This window comes from Mastigoproctus giganteus, chromosome 10 (genome assembly GCF_048544385.1).
Source record: "Mastigoproctus giganteus isolate SK-2022 chromosome 10, ASM4854438v1, whole genome shotgun sequence".
Lineage (NCBI taxonomy): Eukaryota > Metazoa > Arthropoda > Arachnida > Uropygi > Thelyphonidae > Mastigoproctus > Mastigoproctus giganteus.
In genome coordinates this window covers 53,532,203-53,552,284 of record NC_143584.1, presented here as the reverse complement: position 1 = coordinate 53,552,284, position 20,082 = coordinate 53,532,203, and the positions used below count along the sequence as shown (strand labels likewise).

The window sequence follows — 20,082 nt, the reverse complement described above, 5'->3', positions numbered from 1 at the left end:
AAAGAAGTAATCCCAGGGTATTGTACCAACTGTGCGGTTCCACACTCATAGTGGAAAATGAAAAAGACCTGGAGTGATTGTGCAGACATATGAATTACTTTGAGCAGTACAGATCCGCTGCTAGGACAGCTCATGGGGTTTTGTCAATGATATACAGAAATTTTATTGGCAGGGATAAGGAGGCAATTATCTCATTGTATAAGGCAATAGTCAAGGATGTTGATCGCTGGAATGGGTGCAGGGAAGGGCAACGAGATTGATGAGGGGAACAAAGGGGTGCTCTTACCAAAAAAAAGGCTTCAGTTCTGCAAATTGCTGCTTCTCGAGACTAGGCACCTGCAAGGTGATCTGAGTGAGGTTTTTTAGGCTTTCAATGGCTTGAGAAAGATTGATGCTTATGGGATTCTTCCTCACTCAGATTACATACATGAAGGGACATAAATTCAAACTGAAGTAGGCTGTGTGCAGAATAGATGTGCTGATGTTTGCCTTTAGCAAGCTAGTGGTTGATTGCTGGAACAAACTTCCATCTGTTGTTGAGGAAGTGGACAGCTTGAATAAATTTAAGGAAGAACTAGACAAACTATTGGGGGGAATGGATGAGTTAAAGTGGAGAGTTTTTTTTTTTTTTTTTTGCTGATGCTGTATAAGCTTGCTTTCTGGCATCATTTGCCACTACTAATACTAAATGCAAGGTACATATGGGCAGAGTAATCCCAGAATAACAAATTACATGTTATCGTATTCAAGATGCTTATAATGAAAGAGACCAATTGGTAATTGTACAGTCTGACATCAAGTTCTTTTCAGTCAGGCTGCCTGAACCACTCTTGGAGTTCTGTCAATGATATATATATATATATATATACACAGGCACTTTTCCAGCATGGACAAAAGTTCATTTTTCCATTGTATACAGTTCTGGAAGTCTTACTGCATGCTCACAGATCTTGAAGCATCATTTTAAAAAAGATGTCATGGAATGGGAAGAGCCAGCAGCTTAGTCAAGAACAGAAACAAGTACTCATAGCGCTTGTGTGCACCTGTGAGGAGACCTGATTGAAATGTTAAAGCTTTAAATGGATTGAGTAAACTTAATGATGATGTAATTCTAACTCCATCTCAGACTATGCACACACATAGTGTGTGCATAGTCTGGGATGGAGTTAGAATAACCTGCTAGGGGGCACAAACTGAAACTGAAAAAGGAAGGCAGCAGGATAGATGTGTAAGAATTTGCTTTCACATCTATCCTGTCAGAGATAAACTGATTATTGGTAAACTGATTTCACATCTATTTCAGTCAGAGATAAACTGATTATTGGAACAAATTACCATCTAGTATCATTGAAGTGGGTAGTTTGGATAGAGTTAAGGAAGAATTAGACATATTATTATAGTATATGGAATGGGCAAGATGAGGTGGGTAGTGTTTTTTTTAACTGATGCTCTATGAACTTGTTTCCTTACATCCTTTCCAGTTCTACTAATATAATATAAATAATAATATACAAATATATAATAATAAATAATATACAATTATGTAATAATAAATAATACACAAATATATAAATAATATACAATTATGTAATAATAAATAATATACAAATATATAATAATAAATAATATACAAATGTAATTTTGCATGTTTTCTAATTATTCAATTATAATTCTTTCCCTAGGGAAAAAAAGCACTATCAACCTCATCTATCAATTCATGATATGATGCATTCATGAATTGACTCTCCATTCATTCATTTTCAGTTGATAAAGTAAAAGTAGAATCAATTATGAATTAATAAAATTTTTGTATATGGTGTATATACACAGCAATGACCAAAATATAGTGAACTCGATAGGTGAAAGTTCTAACATTGGAGCATTGACAACAAATGCTGAAACTTTTAGATATCAAAAGCACTTTCTCCATATGTACATAATTTTTATTGCATTAACAGCTCTTGACCTGTTTTTAACTCATAGTGCAAGAAATAACAATCAGATTTAATTTATTTTTATTATTTATTTTTAAAGGCCTTCATTCATTATTATGTCCTGCACCTAGATAAATATTAAACAAATGAAAACAAGACCTTATTTCTATTTTTCACATAAATTAACAAACTTTTTGAAGATCTACAGGAGTGACATTGCTTTCTTTCATTCTTTCCCAATCTAAAATTTACAGTTAAAAACTTTTACAACTAACCTTTATATCTAAGTGAATAATGTTCTTCTCATGCATATGTTTAACTCCTTCACAAATCTGTCTCATATAATTAATCACCTCTGCTTCTGACATGGTATAATTATCATCTGTAATGCGTTCAAATAATTCTCCTCCTGCCATGCTAGAATAAAAACAGCAAATATTTTAAAAACATTCTGAAAATAACTTTCATCAAAAAGTCATTCAAAAATTATGTTAACAAAAGAAATCATTTGCATATGATTTTTACCAATCTGTCATAGTTTTTTTGGTTTCATGCAGGCACGTTAGAGTACACAAGTATTCTAATCATAATCATAAGTTTTTAAGGCTTTCCAAAGGCCATGGAATTGTCTTATTGCTATTCAAGAATACTGTTAGTGACTCACTGACAATAAGATAATAAGATGTGAATTACTTAACTTCTGAGTTTTTGCATATGAAGCATTAGACTAGGGTCACACAAACATTTTTGGTCTAGACCTCTTTTGATTAATAGCTTTACTGATCCACAAATTAAAATATTTGTTTTATTGTTGTCAACAATAAAACATTGTGAGTGATAAACAAAAGTATTTCTAACCCTCTTTCAAACTTTGCTCTTTCACTTTTCAAAATATGTACATATTTTGGCCTTGAATGAGTTGAGCACACTGAATTCTGATGGGATCCTTCCACTTGTTCAGATTACGAACCTAAGGGGGCATAAATTCAAATTAAGAAAAGACAGATGTAGAATAGATGTGCGGAAATTTGCCTTTAGCCAGTGGGTGGTTAATTGCGGGAACAAACTTCCATCTGTCGTTGTGGAAGTTGATAGGTTAAATAAATTTAAGGAGGAACTGGACAGGGATTTGGAGGGAATGGTGTGATTGTTTTTTTTATTTTTTTTGGCTGATGCTGCATAAGCTCATACACTTACTTTTTTGCATCACATGCCACTACTACTATTTTGAAAAATAAAATGAAAATTCTACCTGCATTTTTCTGTATGCAGTTGTCTGTTTAATACACAATTATTTATATCTCAGCATCCAGAAATGCTGGGGAGGGAGGGGCCTCTAACTATTCAAAATTAATGTGACAGGTAAGTTATTTTTTTGTTATGCAAGTCATTTGTAGTGCACATAATGTGCAGAGAGTCCAGCTTCCGATGGCCTCCTCATGAACTTGTCTGAGGATCCCAGGGAGTCTGCAGACCACAGTTTGCATGCCACTACAGTAGATGACGTAACAATTCACAAAAAACATTTACTATTTAGTGAAGATTTTCACAACTTTCAGCCTGTCATTCATTAACAAAGGCACACAACTTTCCTCCACTCTTTAATGCTCATATTCTGCCAAAAAGAAAATTAAGTAGCCAAAAAGGATTGAGGCCTTTCAAACAGCATATGCGGGTCATTATGTATTGTGGAAAAGACTCAAAAATTGGGACTTTTGTGAAGTGATTATGTGAAGCTTTGCCTCTTTCAAAGTATGTCAAACATAGTCCAGCAAATTTTGTAAGAGTAAATAATTTTAATTTTACTGTACTGGACAATATTTACTTTTCCATCTACAGTAAAAGGTAAACTGCAGCCATTATCAACCCACTGCAGGATGGAAGTCTCCTCAACAATTCATGCTGAGGGAAATGGACCATAATCTGCCACACTAGTCCAGGGCGGGTTGGCAGATCGACTGTATTTAGCAGTCAGGGGCTTGAACCCCGGTCTACTCAAAGAACGTGTGCTACTGCACTCCCGCTCCTGACCACTCAGCTATGGTACTATACATTAACTTTCTCCCAAAAAAAAAAAAAAAGGCTACATTTTTACAGTACTGCGTGCAATATTTTCCCTGGCTTATTTTTTATAATTAGAATATGACAACTTGTGACAACTTCTGAAATCTGGAAAATTCCAAGATTTGACAAGGATCAGTTCCTGTGATTTCTGGATTTGTGAGGTTTAACTGTTTTTAACTATTTAATACACAAGTCTGTATCATCAGTGATAAATGGTGGGATTATACAGAATTAGGCAGATGAGGAAGTACTGATTAAAATTTGACTTTTGGATGATGAGGGAGCTGAACCCTCTCTAGTTAAAATTTATAAGCTAATATACTGAGTCAATGAAGAGAGTACCTGTTTAATTTTGACCAAAAAATGGATAACGATGTGGAAATTTCCAAACCTTCTTGAAGAAAGGGTAACATTTATTATAACTGAATATGCTCTTCCTCACTCATAATCCAATAAGGAGTTCAAGAACAATGCACATGTACTCAGCAGGACACTAAAAAGCATCTGGATTTGTAGGAGGAGAAGTGCCCTCACAAGTATGTCTGTGATAAATACTCTATATTCTTGTGAGTAATGTCTTTCTAACGGAATTCCATTAATTTATTATTTGAATAAGTGCAGGGCCACTGCAAGTGGTATAGCTGCCCATGAGCAGAAACCTAAAATGCTGCCCCATAGTAAAATTTTTTTAAGGCCAAGATGTGCTCATAAGAACTCCTTGAAATGCTTTCAGATGTGTCACAATATTTGTATTTATAAAGAAGTGTGCGTGTGTGCGTGCGTGCGTGTGTATGTGCGTGCGTGCATGCGTGTGTATGTGTGTGCGTGTGTATGTGTGTGCGTGTGTGCATGCATATGTATACTTATGTATATATACGTGTTGTGTTCAAATTCAAATTATTATATTAGGGTCACCCGTAATTTCTTACATATACCCATATATGTATTATGTCTGTAAATTGCATATGTTCTCTGGTCGATTTGCTTGTTTTGCTGGATGAAAAACCCCAGTTTCTGGGGGGGGGGGGGGAACCTTGCTATCTATGTCTGAGATCGACTAACTCAGCCACTGAGTGAAAAAAGCCCATTAAAGTTCCTCGCGTTTGACAGGATTCGAACCCGGGCCATTTCCACCCGGTGTGGGGAGGATGGTGACGATACCACTATACTACCCGCTTAGATATGTGTTGTGTTATGTTATGGTATTTTTTTTATATTATTATATTAGTCATACAAGGTGCGGCTATTAAATAACAAGACTACACGTGCGCAGCCACTACACACTAAGCATCACCTGTGAAACATAGGCACAGCAGTTAACCTTGAATCTTTCCTTAGTTGTCTGCCAAGTTGCATTCCAAAGCATTCCATTCGCTTTGCAGTGAGAGTTTTCATTACCTTGTGTTTTTGCAGTTTGCCAGAAAAATGACAGACAAAAGAATCAAACAATAAATCAATCTCAAATTTTTAACAAAACTAAAGACAACACCAACTGAAAGTTACAAGTTGTTATGTCAAGTTTATGGGAAATATACTATATCAAGCGCTTGTGCGTTTGAATGTTATAAAAGATTTTTAGATAGAAAAGAGAATGTGGAAGACAATGAATGATCACGCTGTCTGGTATCCATGAAAATCAATGAAAATGTGGACTGGGTAAGAATGCTAATTAGAAGTGATCATCATTAAGTATTAGAATGGTTGCATTAGAAACAGTCAGACAAATTTTAACTGAAAATTTAGGCAAGAGAAAAGTGCATGCCAAGATGGCGCTAAAAATTTTGAATGAAGATCAAAGAAGAAGAAGAAGAAGACTCCAGGTTTTTGAAGATGTTTTGGAAAAAACTGAATATGATTTAGACTTTCTGAGTACTGTAATAACTTGCATTGAAAGTTGGCTGTTCCAGTACGACCCAGGAACTAAAAAGCAATCAATGCAATGGAAGACAAAACAATCCCACGGACCAAAAAAAAACCATGAATGTTAAAATCAGAAATGAAAACCAATACTTCTTGCATTCTTTGATATTAAAGGAATTATTATGGCCGAATACATCCCACCAAATTGGACTGTCAATCAAACATACATTGAAGTTCTTGCAAGGTTGTGTGAAAAAATTCAAAGGAAGAGACCTGAATTGTGGAAGGATCGGTGGATGCTCCATCAAAACAATAGTACAGCACACATCAAAACAATAGTACATACATCAAAACAATAGTACATGCACTCTGTTTGCCAGTTTCTGGCCAAAAAAAACCAAATTCATGTGTGTGAATATGTACCCTACTTGTCAGAGCTAGCCCCTTGTGACTTTTTTCTCTATCCAATTATTTTAAGCCCATTGGAGACATTCAGAAAAAAACCAGCTAAAGTGTTAAAAGGGCTTACAGAATATGACTTCCATAAATGTTTCTGTGCTTGAAAGAAATATATGGAACAGTGCATATGCAAGTCCAAGGCAGTTATTTAATAGTCACACTTTGTGCGTAAGTGTGTATATATATATATATATATATATATATACTCACACACATATATATAAATATATATATATGTGTGTGTGTGTGTGTGGGGCTTTCCCCTTGGTCATTACATTGAAAATAATTTCCATATAACAAAGAAAGTTTCCATATAACGAACTGATTTCGAGGACCTGGGTACATATTATTCACACCTTAGCCCTTTACGCATTAGAACTGATGCTGTAGAAAGCACTAATTAAAAGCTAAAAGGATTAAGAATTCTTAATTCATGCTGGTTAACCTATTATCTACGTGATTACAGCCATTGGCAAAGGTTAAGGCATATTCCTGACATGTACATTGGCTGTGGTCAACCTGTTTTCTACTGTAAGCACCTGATTAGAGAATTAGGATACAGTGATTTTCCCTTATTCAAGAAATGAATGTTTTTTTTGTGGATGATGCAAAAATGAGTCATCCACACTTTCAATAAATTTCACCTGTCACTGTTTACATGGTAGGTATAAGTGATTCAGTGCAGTTTTAGCTGCTTTGCAAAGTAACCTTACCAACTAAACCCTTGAGTGTAGTGGCAAAAGTCTAAGTGCTTAATAGTGCAGATCACGGCATTAAAAAAAATAATAAATTGCTTTAAAATCACTATCCCTGCCAGTAGTGTGTCACCCATTCTGAAAAACAGTGTTTTGATTCTCAAACTGTTTGAGGAAACGGGACCCAGTCGGATGTTGTTGTTGTTGTAGGATTTTAGGAGCAACAGTGACTAAGCCATATTGCTCCGTGTATATTGTCTGTAAACTGTGTGTATTCTGAGTTCGATTATTTGTTTGCTGGATGAAAAACCAGAGTTTCCGAAAGAAAAAACCATTAATAATTCAAGACCAAAACATGCTCTGGTCAGGGCCATTAATAAAAGAAAAGGCTATGGAGTACGTATCTTTTCTGGGGAATAAAACATTCCTGGCAAGTTCTGGTTGGCTGGACAAATTTAAATGGTGCCATGCTTACTCGAAAAAGTTATTTCTGGTGAAAGTGGAGTTGTAATCGAAGAAGACTGCACCCATTGAAAATAAGCAGTTTTGAGAAAAAAAAAATAGAGGTGGTTGTTGTAGGGTTTTAGAAACATCAGCGACTAAGGCCTTATTGCTCCCTGTATATGGTCTGTAGATTGTGTGTGTTCTGAGGTCAATTTTCTGTTTGCTGGACGAGAAACCCGAGTTCCCGGGAGAAAAAACCATGCTAACCTTGCCCAAGACTTACTAACTCAACCATGTTGTGAAAAAGCCCAATAAAAATTCCTCAAGTCATCGACAGGCCTCGAACTCAGGTCTTTTCCACCTGGTGTGGGGAGGATGCCGATCCTACTAACTGTGCTACCCACGAGTTCAACAAAACATCTTGGATGACAAGTGAAAGTCTCGAATAGTGGATTTTAAATTTCGATAGAAAGATGATGAAAGAAAACAGAAAAATCATGTTGATTGTCGGCAAAATGAACAAGGGTGTAGCTCAGTAATATAGAGGACTACAAGCCCAAAGAAGTATTCAACATTGATGAAACAGGTCTATTTTTCTAAATGTTTACTGAACATAACACTGACTTTTAAAGATGATAGATGTTTAGGTAGTAAAAATAGTATGGAGAGAATTACAGTCTTGGTTGGTGCAAATATGGCTGGTAATGAAAAACTGAAGCTTTTGCTAATAGGCAAAAGGAAACAACCCCGACGTTTCAAAGAAGTAACGTCGTTAGAATTGGACTTCAACAAAACATCTTGGATGAGAAGTGAAATTCTCGAATGGTGGATTTTAAATTATGATAGAAAGATGATGAAAGAAAACAGAAAAATCGCATTGATTGTTGACAAAATTTATTATTATTAGCCATATGGATCAAGGTGGCCTGAGGCTTATGCTGCACCAGCCAAAAAAAAAATTCCCAAGTTAACCTGAGAGAGAGAGAGAGAGAGAGAGAGAGAGAGAGAGAGAAGTAGTAGAAAGGAATCACCAAGAAAGAGAAGAATGATGATATCCAACTCAGGACCCTGGGTGCCAAGCCCATACTCACCAGATATGAGCCCCTGGGAAAAGAATCAGTCAATCTGGGGTCTGTCATCTGGACCCTCCCCCAACACATTTGTCTGTTCCATGTGATCCAACTCCGAGTAGCCATACTGAAATCTAGGTAACTATTCTTATGAGTTATTTCCTCAAATAAATAAAGTATATTAATAAGTGGCTAAGATAAAGAAAGCCAACACGAGAAACGTTGGATAACTTATGCGGAAAATTAGTTTCCTGACACTGGACTCTATCCCTGCTCACTTGGTAAACAGACGGTAAGTGTTATTGGTCTGGAGCCGAAATCGAGGATATATTGATTGACAGGTGGCAAACGATGAAATGTTAGTTAGTTATTTTGGATTTTAGGAGCATTAGCAACTAATGCCATATTGCTCCGGGATATGCGGTAGTCATTCCCTGACCTTTCTGCATCCTCTGTATTTGGTGGTGACGGGCTCGAACCCCGGTCTAATCAAGAAGCATGTGCTACGCACTGCTGCTCCTTCCCACCTGGCTACGGAGGTGCCAACGATGAAATGATTGGTGGTGGGTGCGACAGACGACAAGCTACTGTGTAGTCATTGGTTGGCATTATAATGTGTATTTATGAGTAAAGAACGGTGCATAATTAGCATTAGCATTAGTAGAGGCATATGATGCAAGAAAGCAAGCTTATTCAGCATCAGCCAAAAAAAAAAAAAAAAAAAAAACAACCACTACTCCCATTTTACCCCTCAATTCGTTCGAAATACCTGTCCAGCTGAGCCTTAAATTTGTTTAGGCTATCAACTTCAACAACAAGCGATGGAAGTCTATTCCACAAACCAACTGCCCGCTGGCTAAAGGCGAATTTCCGCACATCTATCCGACATCCGTCCTTCCTCAATTTGAATTTATGCCCTCTCAGGTGATTATTCTGAGCAAGAGGAAGAATCCCATCGGCATTGAGCATGCTCAAGCCATTCAAAGCCTTGTACACCTCTATCAGATCACCTCGGCGATGCCTAGTCTCCAGGCTCTGTAATTTGCAAAACTTAAGCCTTTCTTCGTAAGAGCAACCCTTTGTTCCATTCACTAATCTTGTTGCCCTTCTCTGTACTTGTTCCAGCAGCTCTACATCCTTCTTGAAATGAGGCCTCCAGACCTGTATACAGTACTCAAGGTGTGGCCTGACCAATGCCTTATACAAGGGAATAATCACATCCCTGTCCCTGCTAGAAAAATTCCTGTATATCATTGACAAGACACCATGAGCTACTCTTGCAGCTCGTCTGCACTGCTCAGAGAACTTCATATCTGCCTGCACAATTACCCCCAGGTCCTTTTCATTCTCTACCACTGTCAGCGTAGTACCACAGAGTTGATACATTGATCTGGGGTTACTGTTTCCCATATGTAGTACTTTACATTTGTCAATGTTAAACTTCATTTGCCACCTCTCAGCCCATCTGCTCAACCTTTCCAGATCCTGTTGCAGCAGCATAGTATCAGTAGTGTCCTTAACAACCCTGCCAACCTTTGTATCGTCTGCAAACTTGGACATTAAGCCTGATACACCATCATCAATATCATTTATAAATACAGAAAACAACAATGGACCCAACACTGAACCCTGAGGAACTCCACTAATAACATTAGTCCACGTTGAGCAGTGTCCATTGATTACCACTCTCTGTCTTCTGCCACTCAACCATCCCTTTATCCATAGCAGCAATTTGCCTCGAATGCCACACTTCTCCAATTTGTGCAGCAGTCTTCCATGCGCAACAGTATCAAAAGCCTTTCTAAGATCCAAATATATAATATCAAAGTTATTCCCTGCATCCAGTTCTTTTGTGACTACATCATAGTATCCAATCAAATTGGTCAGACAAGACCTGCCCTTAACAAACCCATGCTGTGTCTGAGCTAGAACTGAATTCTTGTCCAGATGATCCTGCAGTGCTTCTTTAACCAGTGCCTCCATTAATTTTCCTGGAACCGAAGTTAAACTAACAGGTCTATAATTACTTGTGTCATCCTTTGATCCTCCTTTGTGAATTGGGGTTACATTTGCACATCTCCAGTCCATGGGTACCTCCCCTGAGTCCAATGAAGCTCTCATAATTATGGCTAGGGGTTTGCTTACTTCCTTTGCTGCCTCCTTTAATATAACTGGATAGATCCCATCCACCCCGGGTGCCTTTTTTATGTTTATCCTCAACAATTTCTCCTTCACTTTCCTCTCAGTTATTAGAAAATCATCTAGCTCACTGCCAATGTTTACTTCACCTACGACATTCCCCTTCCTGAATAACTCCTCATGTGTGAATGTAGATGCAAAATACTCGTTTAGATTGTTAGCCACCTGAGCTGGATCCTCAACTGTTGAACCATCAACATCCAGTGGACCAATCTGATTCATCCCTTTCCTTCTTGAGTTTAAATAGGTAAAGAACTCTTTTCTGTTTTTCTTTGCATCCTTTGCCAAGGATTTCTCATAATCTGCCTTTGCCTGCCTAATCTCCTTTGTGACTTGGTTACAGACCAACTTATATCTATCATAGGCTTCCACGTCACCCATTAATTTGTATGTATCCCATGCATTTTTCTTCTCTGCCATATGTCTCATTAGTTCATCTGACAACCATTTAGGCCTGAACCTTGAACAATATTTCTTGGTTGGTATGTAAAGCCTGGTAGCTTCCAAGATTAGTTCCTTGAATGCTTCCCATTTTGAATTTGCTGTTGGTAACATCATCAGTTGGTCCCACTGTATAGAATTTAAATACTGTCTCAGACCATCATAGTCGCCTTTACGAAAGCAAAAACCCTTCCCTTTACCTCTGATGGTAGTTACCTCCTTGAGTAAATCCCACTTCAGCACACTGTGATCACTGCCACCCAGTGGTTCATTTATCTGCAGATTCCTTATAGTTATGTGATGAACAGTAAACAGGTAATACAGTGGATTCCGGCTATTTGGGCCACCGGTTAATTGGGGCAGCCGTTTATTTGGGGCAAATCTTAAAAAACAGAAACCAATCGAGAAAATAGCCAGGGTTTACTTCGCTTAATTGGGACAACATGCCGTTTAATCGGGGCAGGAGACCGCAGCACTGGAGATTACCCTACGATTGTCTCCGACGGTACCACGTGGTTCGGTCGAAATTCTGGAGGTCACAACCATAAAACAATAAAAACAATTAGCAGTCACCTGTTTATTGGGCTTTTCTGTTAGTGAAATCTATCATAAACGGACAGTAAATATCGATCTTACTGAATTTGCGATAACACTGACAGCTGGAATTCTGTGAGTTATTATGGTGAAATGTGTTTACACTTCCATGAAATCTTCAATCATATAAAAAAATTAATTTTCAGATCTTCTCTTCATTCCTATTTTTAAAGCTTTGTAACTCATTACTCCGTTTTCACTTGCGCGTATTGTGTTACTTGCAATTTGTGTGTGCCGTGTTCTTTGTTATTGATTGCTTATCTTTTTACTGTTTTAAATTTTAACCCCCACCCATAAATGTCAACTAGTTCATATGTACATATTACAGTATGTATTAATTATTCCAATTATCACGTATATTCTTCCGATTTTCACGTATCATTTAATTTTTTAATTGGTAAGGTAATACAGGGTAAATTTGTGCTTAATATATCTTTGCTTTTATAGCCTGTGGATAATATTCCTCCTATTTTCGCTAATTAGAATTGCTGTTTAATAGAATTAAAATTCAATTCACAAACGTGATCATAATGACCGGCGTTTACTGCACATCGTATAGTGAACAGTATTTACTATGGTGACTCCATCGTAACGTGATTTGATAGTACAGTAAACCAGTTGTAAAGTGGGGGGGTTACATTGTATTTTTAACTATTTACGTGAAACTTTGAATAATTGGGGCAGCCGCTTAATCGGGCCAAAATGCACTAGTCCTGATGTGACCCAAATAATCAGAATGGACTGTAGTAGTGATGAATCTTTTAAAGATAGAATAAATTTATAAGAAAAATAAAACGTTGGTTGATTTTTTGATGAAAACTAAATTAATAAAAGTTTCGTTCTGCTCATTTTTATCTTCTTCATTATGGTTTTTTCTCATTATTAGAAGCAGATTTTTGGAGTTCATGAGTGTTTTTACTATATTGTTGATTTAGGTTTGGTTATGAAAAAAAGGAAAAGGTTTCTTTATTTTTTGTAACCTGACCTGAAATGGCAGGTTAGGAAATAATAGAAAAGGCTTCCTTATATTTCGTGACCTAACCTTTCCTATTATTTCCTAGGTTAGGAAATAATAGGAAAAGAAAGAAAAATTCTTTATATATATATATATATAGTGAATAGCTACTGAGGTGTTGATTGAAGTTATGGTACATGTGTACCTGCACGAGTGTCTTTAAAAATAAAAGTACAGTAATAAAAAAATAATATTTTGTTAATAAATAATTTATGCACTAGTCCACCCATGATTCTAAAGAAAAATAGTTAGGTTACCCCCTCCATTTCGGGAGGTGTTCAAGCTCCCATGGGATTCAAGTGGAGGTAACCTGACTTTTTTCACCATTAGGGAATATTATTGAACAAGAAAATAAAAATACAGTCATAAAAAAATTTATATTTTTATGACTGTATAAAAAGAAAAAAAGGTTAGGTTACCCCCTCCACTTTGGGAGGGGTTCAAGCTCCCATGGGATTCAAGTGGAAGTAACTTCACCTTTTTGGAAAGTGTTCATTAGGGCATGTGCGATTAAGGCAAGTTACCATTAGTGCTTCTGAGTGCTACTAAACCAATATTATTGTGTGTTGTGTTCGTGCACCAATCAGCACATTGTTTGCCACGCCTACCTGTCAATCAATATATCGTTCTTGACTTTGCTCCAGACCGATAACACCTACCGTCTGTTTACCGAGTGAGCAGCGCTAGAGTGCCGTATCGGGAAACTAATTTTCTGTGTAATTTATCCGACATTTCTTGTCGTTCTCGTGTTGGCTTTCTTTACCTTCACCTAATAATTTTCCTTTTTTTCCCTAAGAATAATAAAAACACATTTATATAAGCTATTATGGCTAAACAATGATAATGACAGCAGAAATTTTCAGATTAAAAAACGACAAACCAATTAATTTTTCACCCCAAGAGTAATCAGTAAAAATGATATATTCTGCAACTATGAAAGACAGAGAACTTATTTCTCCTTATTTTTGAATATATCCTCTATATTCAATTTGTACCAGCACCATTAAAGACAGTTCAATTTCCTATAGGAAATATGATGTGAAGCGTGATAGCCAATTGAATTCAACTGCTAATATCTTGTTAAACCTCATCCAAAATTTTGTCATATATGAATCAGTTGACAAATTTAATAATCCAGAGTAATTCTTGTAAAAACACAGGAGTACAAAAACACAATATCTCTGATATTCAGACCACTTTTTTGTGAATTAAGAAAATAAAGTGAATGTAGATATAAATTATATAAATTTACTTTTTTTTTTTTTTTTTTTTGGCAGCAAAGCTACCCATTGTGAGAAAAGTACATGCCTCTCTTGTATAGTCATATAACCACTTTATTTTTATAATATAACAGTAAATAAATATAAAAATAATATCTATTTACTGTTAATATTGGCAGGAATTTTAGTATTCCTCCTGGAGCTATGAAGGAATGAATTATTTTTTATTTAGAAAAGTTTAGCAGTAAAAAAAAATCTTTATGGCATTATGCTTGTCAAAAAATGGCCGTTCCTATGGCCTTTCCACACGTTTTTTTTTTTTTTTTTCTCTCTGTTTCACTAACCTTAAATTTGGCTGTTTAGTAGTTTGTTGTTCATTAATTACCCTAGGGTTTTTTTTTTCTTTTTCTGGTAGTGACTTGTTTATAATGATGATTTTTATTTAATTGCAAATACAGTATCACAATTGAGAACAAAATTTAAAATTTTCCTATTTCTTGCCCTTTTTTTCCCACCAAAAACTGATTGGTGAGTAAAATCACTGTGAACACAGTATTTCAAAAGTTTTTAGTGTGACTTGGACAGTGAAGTCCAAGTTTACTTTTCTGATGTGAAAGGTTTGTGTTGTCTGGTTGAGACTGATGGGATATAAAATAGATTAGTTCTAAAAGCAATGGAATGCTAATAATTTGACTCCAAGGATTTTTCTGCATTTCAGTAATAGTTGAAGCATCTTCAGATCAAAAGTTATTTATTCAAAACTTCTCTTATGGGTTATGTTGGGAATAATTTTTGACCATCAAATAGAAGAACCAAGGAAGTGTAAGAATCAATTGACAGAAAACGAAAAATTCTGGATTCTGAAAGCAGTTTATTAAATAGAGGAATATTCTCAATAATGAGAAAGAAATTCAGTGCAACTGGAAGAAAGTAACTGGTTTTAATAAGTAATTGATAGGAGCTTTTGAGATTTAAGTATCTCTTCATCAGCTGTGTGAATACATACATAAATATAAAATATGAAACATTACAAATGGAACAAATGTTATAAATTTCCATTTGTAAAAGTTTCATATATATTTATGTATGTATTCATGCAGCTGACGAAGAGATACTTAATTCTCGAAAGCTCCTGTTAATTACTTATTAAACCCAGTTACTGTTCTTCCAGTCGCACTGAATTTCTTTCTCATATATGGAACCTGGTACTACAGGCCTCTTTAATTTCATGCTCAATAATGTTATAAATTACTTTATAATCAGTATTAAATCTTTAAACTATTTTTATTCTATTTTAAAATTCTTAGAATTTTAAAGGGTTATGAAAAGAAAAAAAAATGAAATTAATTCATGTCACTGTTAAACTTACAATTCATATATCAAAATCATTTCATCATCCTCTTCAAAGGCATCATGGAGATGAATCAGTTTAGGGTGGTGGAGCTGATTCATGATATCTATTTCCTTCTTAATTAAGGACTTTTCTAAGGGATGAGATACAGGAATAAATTTTGCTGCAAAGATATTGCCCGTTTTTTTCTCTCTACACCGATGAACTACACCAAAAGCTCCTCTATAAAAAAAACAGTACAGAAAATACATTTACTTTTTTCAAACTAAAAAAAAAAAAATTACGATTTTTATTATAATTAGGACATGATTTTCAATCAAAGCATCAAGATAGAAAAAGTAGTATCAATAAATGGTTCTTTTGAAATGTACCTGGTTACCTTTGGAGATATAGGGTATATACAATTTATTATTTTAGAATGAAATGTGTTGTTTATATTATCATGTCTCTGCATATGGTATTGTCCCAAGATCTGTCATGGCAGTCTTCTGTACATCTCATATATTATGCTGTATCATATCTAGATAAAGCATAATATATGAGGTGTGGCAATAAAGTTCCTAGACCGGTGCAATAAAAAGAACACAGAGAGAAGGAGCTCAAAAATGTTTTTTTTTTTTTTTTTTTCAAAGTAATCCTCACCTAACTGAATGCACTTGATTAAACTATTCTAAAAGTTCCTGAAAAGAGTCAGCAAAGGCATCCAAAGAGATGATGTTCAGTTTGGTGGTTAAGCTTTTCTTTTGTTCTCAACATCCTGAAATTTTCCTTTGAGAGCAGTTTTCACCTTGAGAAAGAGGAAGAAGTCGGTGGTGCTAGATTGAGAGAGTAGGATGAATGGTTGACTGTATAATACCATGTTTCATCAGAAATGTCTTCACAACAAGTGTGGAATGGACAGGGGCATTGTTGTGCAACAAGAATCAGCTATCTTTCTCTCTAAATTGTGGCTTCAATAGTCTTTGAAGCACCTGTACATAGAACACAGCACTGACTCCCCCACTTTAGGTACAAATTCCTTGTGAATCACATCCTGTGTTTGTCGAATAACACGATCAACATTGTCTTGATCCTGGACTTCTGTAAATGAAACTTTTATGGCCTTGGTGATGATTTTGAACTGCACTGCATGCATTGGCACTTCATCTCTGGGTTATGTGGAAACATCCAAAGCTCCTCTCCAGGCATTGGGTGTTTCAGTAGAATACCTTTTTATATGTATATATATATATATATATATATATACAGGGTGTCTCAAAAATACATGGCATAACTTCAGGAGTGAGTTCCTCATATGTAGACAATAAAAATAATTTATATCAACATAGTTCCGGAAATGCTTGGTTCCCGAGTTATTAACTGGAATGTCTTATCTCCCGCAGGTGATTTCTTTAATTACAAGGTACTGACAGAATCTGGTGGTTTTCCATTTCGACCATGTACTCAAATAAGGAGCAAGCAGATATGCACTTTATGTACGGTTTGGTGGACGGCAACGCTCTGGAGGCTCATCGTTTGTACCACGAAAGGTTCCCAGAATGAAGATGTCCAGACAGGAAAACGTTTGAAGGTATCCATCGCCACTTATGTGAACATGGGACCTTTACACCTCGTGCTGCTCAGGACGATCAAGATCTACGACTCCTGAAGTAGAGGAGATTTTGGATGTTGTGCATGCCAATCCTGGAATCAGCACATCCAGAATAGCAATTCAACTGGCTGTTCAACGTTCGACTGTTTGGAGAGTGTTGCAAGAACACCAACTGTATCCTTACCATATGCAATGGGTACAGGCCTTGTCACCAGCAGATTATTCTGCGCGAGTAATGTTCTGCCAGTGGTTCTTGCAGCAGTGTGGTACAACTCCTCACTTTCCTGCTTAGTGATATTCACAGATGAAGCACAGTTCACACGAGATGGAATCCAAAACTTTCACAATCAGCATGTATGGGCTGAGGAAAGCCCACATGCAATTCTTCCATCACATCACAAACAGCGGTTCAGCCTCAACATCTGGGCGGGTGTTTTTGGTGATAAGTTATTCGGGCCCCATGTACTTCCAAACAAACTCACAGGGCAAGCGTACAGAAACTTTTTGGAAAACAACATGCCTGATTTTTTGGACAACATGCCACTCATCATTTGTCAACAAGCACACTTCATGCATGATGGCACTCCCGCACATTTCAGCCACCTAGCCTGCAATTACCTGAATCGAAGGTTTCCTGGTCGGTGGATAGGTAGAGGTGGACCAACTGCCTGGCCTCCACGCTCACTGATTTAAACTTACTAGATTTCTTCTTGTGGAGCCATTTAATATCAACTGGTGTATTCGACTCAAGTAGCTGATGTGGAAACGCTCCGCAATCGAATTGTGGCAGGTTGTGAGACAATACGAAACATGCCAGGAATTTGATGAGAGCCCTGTCAATCAATTCGGCCCTGGAAAGATTGTGCAGGGCTCAAGGGGTAGAATTTTTTTCAGCCTGGTCTGTACTTGTTAACAGGAGAGATTGCTTCTACAGGGATGGGATACACTTAAATAGAAAGGGTGCAAGAATGTTTGCTGATGCTATCGAGGCAATGTTAGGTGGGTCGGAAAACTGCTAGATTGGGGGGATACAAGGACTAATAGATTAACAGTAGCCACTGGCAGAGGTGAAAGTGATTCTTGCACTGCTTCTATTGGAATGAGCCGCAGCCTGGAAAATAAGATGCAGGATATTTCAGAGACTGCTGGAAATCATTGGGGTACAAGTAAACACATGGGTTGTGTTAGGGTAGCTAAGAAAAAGAACAGGTGCATGTATACTTGTGTGTACACCAATGCTAGGAGTTTAGTAAATAAATTTGATGAATTTGAGGTATTGCTCAAAACATCAAAGGCAGATATTGTGGGGATTTCAGAGACGTGGTGTCACACAGATATAAGAAATGCAGAACTGGAATTTGGGGAGTACAATGTCTACAGAAAGGATAGACAGGATAGGAAGGGAGGAGGGGTTATGCTATTAGTTAAAAAACACATAAAATCCAAGGAAGTGAAGCCAATGGACATCGCTGGACAGTGCAGTGTCGAGTCAGTTTGGTGTGACATAAGCATTGGGAGATCAAAATTGAGAGTAGGAGTGTGCTATAGGCCTAATGACTCTGATGAGTATAATAAGAAACTGTTCGGAGAAATAGAGTGGGCCAGTAAATCAGAGAGTCTTATAATGGGGGATTTTAATTTCCCAGATATTGACTGGAATTTGGGGGCTGGTCACTCACACAGTAGCAAGGCTTTTGTGGATTTATTGGATGATTGTTTTCTACATCAGCATGTTCGGGAGGCAACTAGAGGGAGTAATACTCTTGATTTGATTATCAGTAGTGATTCTTCATGCATTAAGAATCTGCAGATAAATGAACCACTTGGTGGCAGTGATCACAGTGTGCTGAAGTGGGAGTTACTCAAAGAGGTAACTACCATTAGGGGTAAAGGGAAGGGGTATTGCTTTCGTAAAGGCGACTACAATGGACTGAGACAGTATTTAAATTCTATACAGTGGGATCAACTGATGATATTGCCAACAGCAAATTCAAAATGGGAAGCATTCAAAGAACTTATCGTGGAAGCCACTAGGCTTTACATACCAACTAAGAAATATTGTTCAAGGTTTAGGCCTAAATGGTTGTCAGATGAACTAATGAGGCATATGGCAGAGAAGAAAAATGCATGGGATACATACAAATTAACACGTGACACGGACGCCTATGATAGATACAAGTTGATCTGTAACCAAGTTACAAAGGAGGTTAGGCAGGCGAAGGCAGATTACGAGAGATCCTTGGCAAGGGATGCGAAGAAAAACAGCAAAGAGTTCTTTACTTATGTAAACTCTAGAAGGAAGGGGATGAATCAGATTGGTCCACTTGAGATCGATGGGTCAACTGTTGATGACCCTGCTCGGGTAGCTAACAAACTAAATGAATATTTTGCATCGACATTCACACATGAGGAGTTATTCAGCGAGGGGAATGCCAGAGGTGTATTCAACTCTAGCAGTAAGCTAGAGAATCTTGTAATAACTGAGAGCAAAGTGGAGGAGAAATTGTTGAAGATAAACACAAGAAAGGCACCTGGGGTGGATGGGATCTATCCAGTTATATTAAAGGAGGCAGCAAAGGAGGTAAGCAAACCCTTAGCCATAATTATGAGAGCTTCCTTGGAATCAGGCGAGGTACCCATTGACTGGAGATGTGCAAATGTGACCCCAATTCACAAAGGGGGATCAAAGGCTGACACAAGTAATTATAGACCTGTGAGTTTAACTTCTGTTCCCGGAAAATTAATGGAGGCACTGGTGAAAGAAGCACTGCAGGATCATCTAGACAAGACTTCAGTTATAGCTAGGACACAGCATGGTTTTGTTAAGGGGAAGTCTTGCCTGACCAATTTGATTGGATACTATGATGCAGTCACAAAAGAACTGGATGCAGGGAATAACTTTGATATTATATACTTGGATCTTAGAAAGGCTTTTGATACTGTTGCACATGGAAGACTGCTGCACAAATTGGAGCAGTGTGGCATTGGAGGCAAGTTGCTGCTATGGATAAAGGGGTGGTTGAGGGGGAGAAGACAGAGAGTGGTAATCAATGGACACTGCTCATCGTGGACTAATGTTATTAGTGGAGTCCCTCAGGGTTCAGTATTGGGGCCTTTATTGTTTTCTGTATTTATAAATGATATT

The 20,082-nt window shown here is 37.0% G+C and overlaps 1 protein-coding gene across 2 annotated transcripts in view; it reads right to left on the bottom strand.

Annotated features, from left to right (window-relative positions):
• LOC150079033 (twitchin-like) overlaps window positions 1-20,082 on the bottom strand; it is a 2,795,346-nt gene that overhangs the window by 325,854 nt on the left and 2,449,410 nt on the right. For both annotated transcript variants that reach the window (XM_090382361.1, XM_090382360.1), the window contains 2 exons: window positions 15,365-15,568; window positions 2,210-2,351 (listed from right to left, as the gene is read on the bottom strand). In XM_090382361.1, coding sequence (XP_090238487.1) covers window positions 2,210-2,351; window positions 15,365-15,568 — 346 coding nt within the window. The remainder of the gene's footprint in view (window positions 1-2,209; window positions 2,352-15,364; window positions 15,569-20,082) is intronic.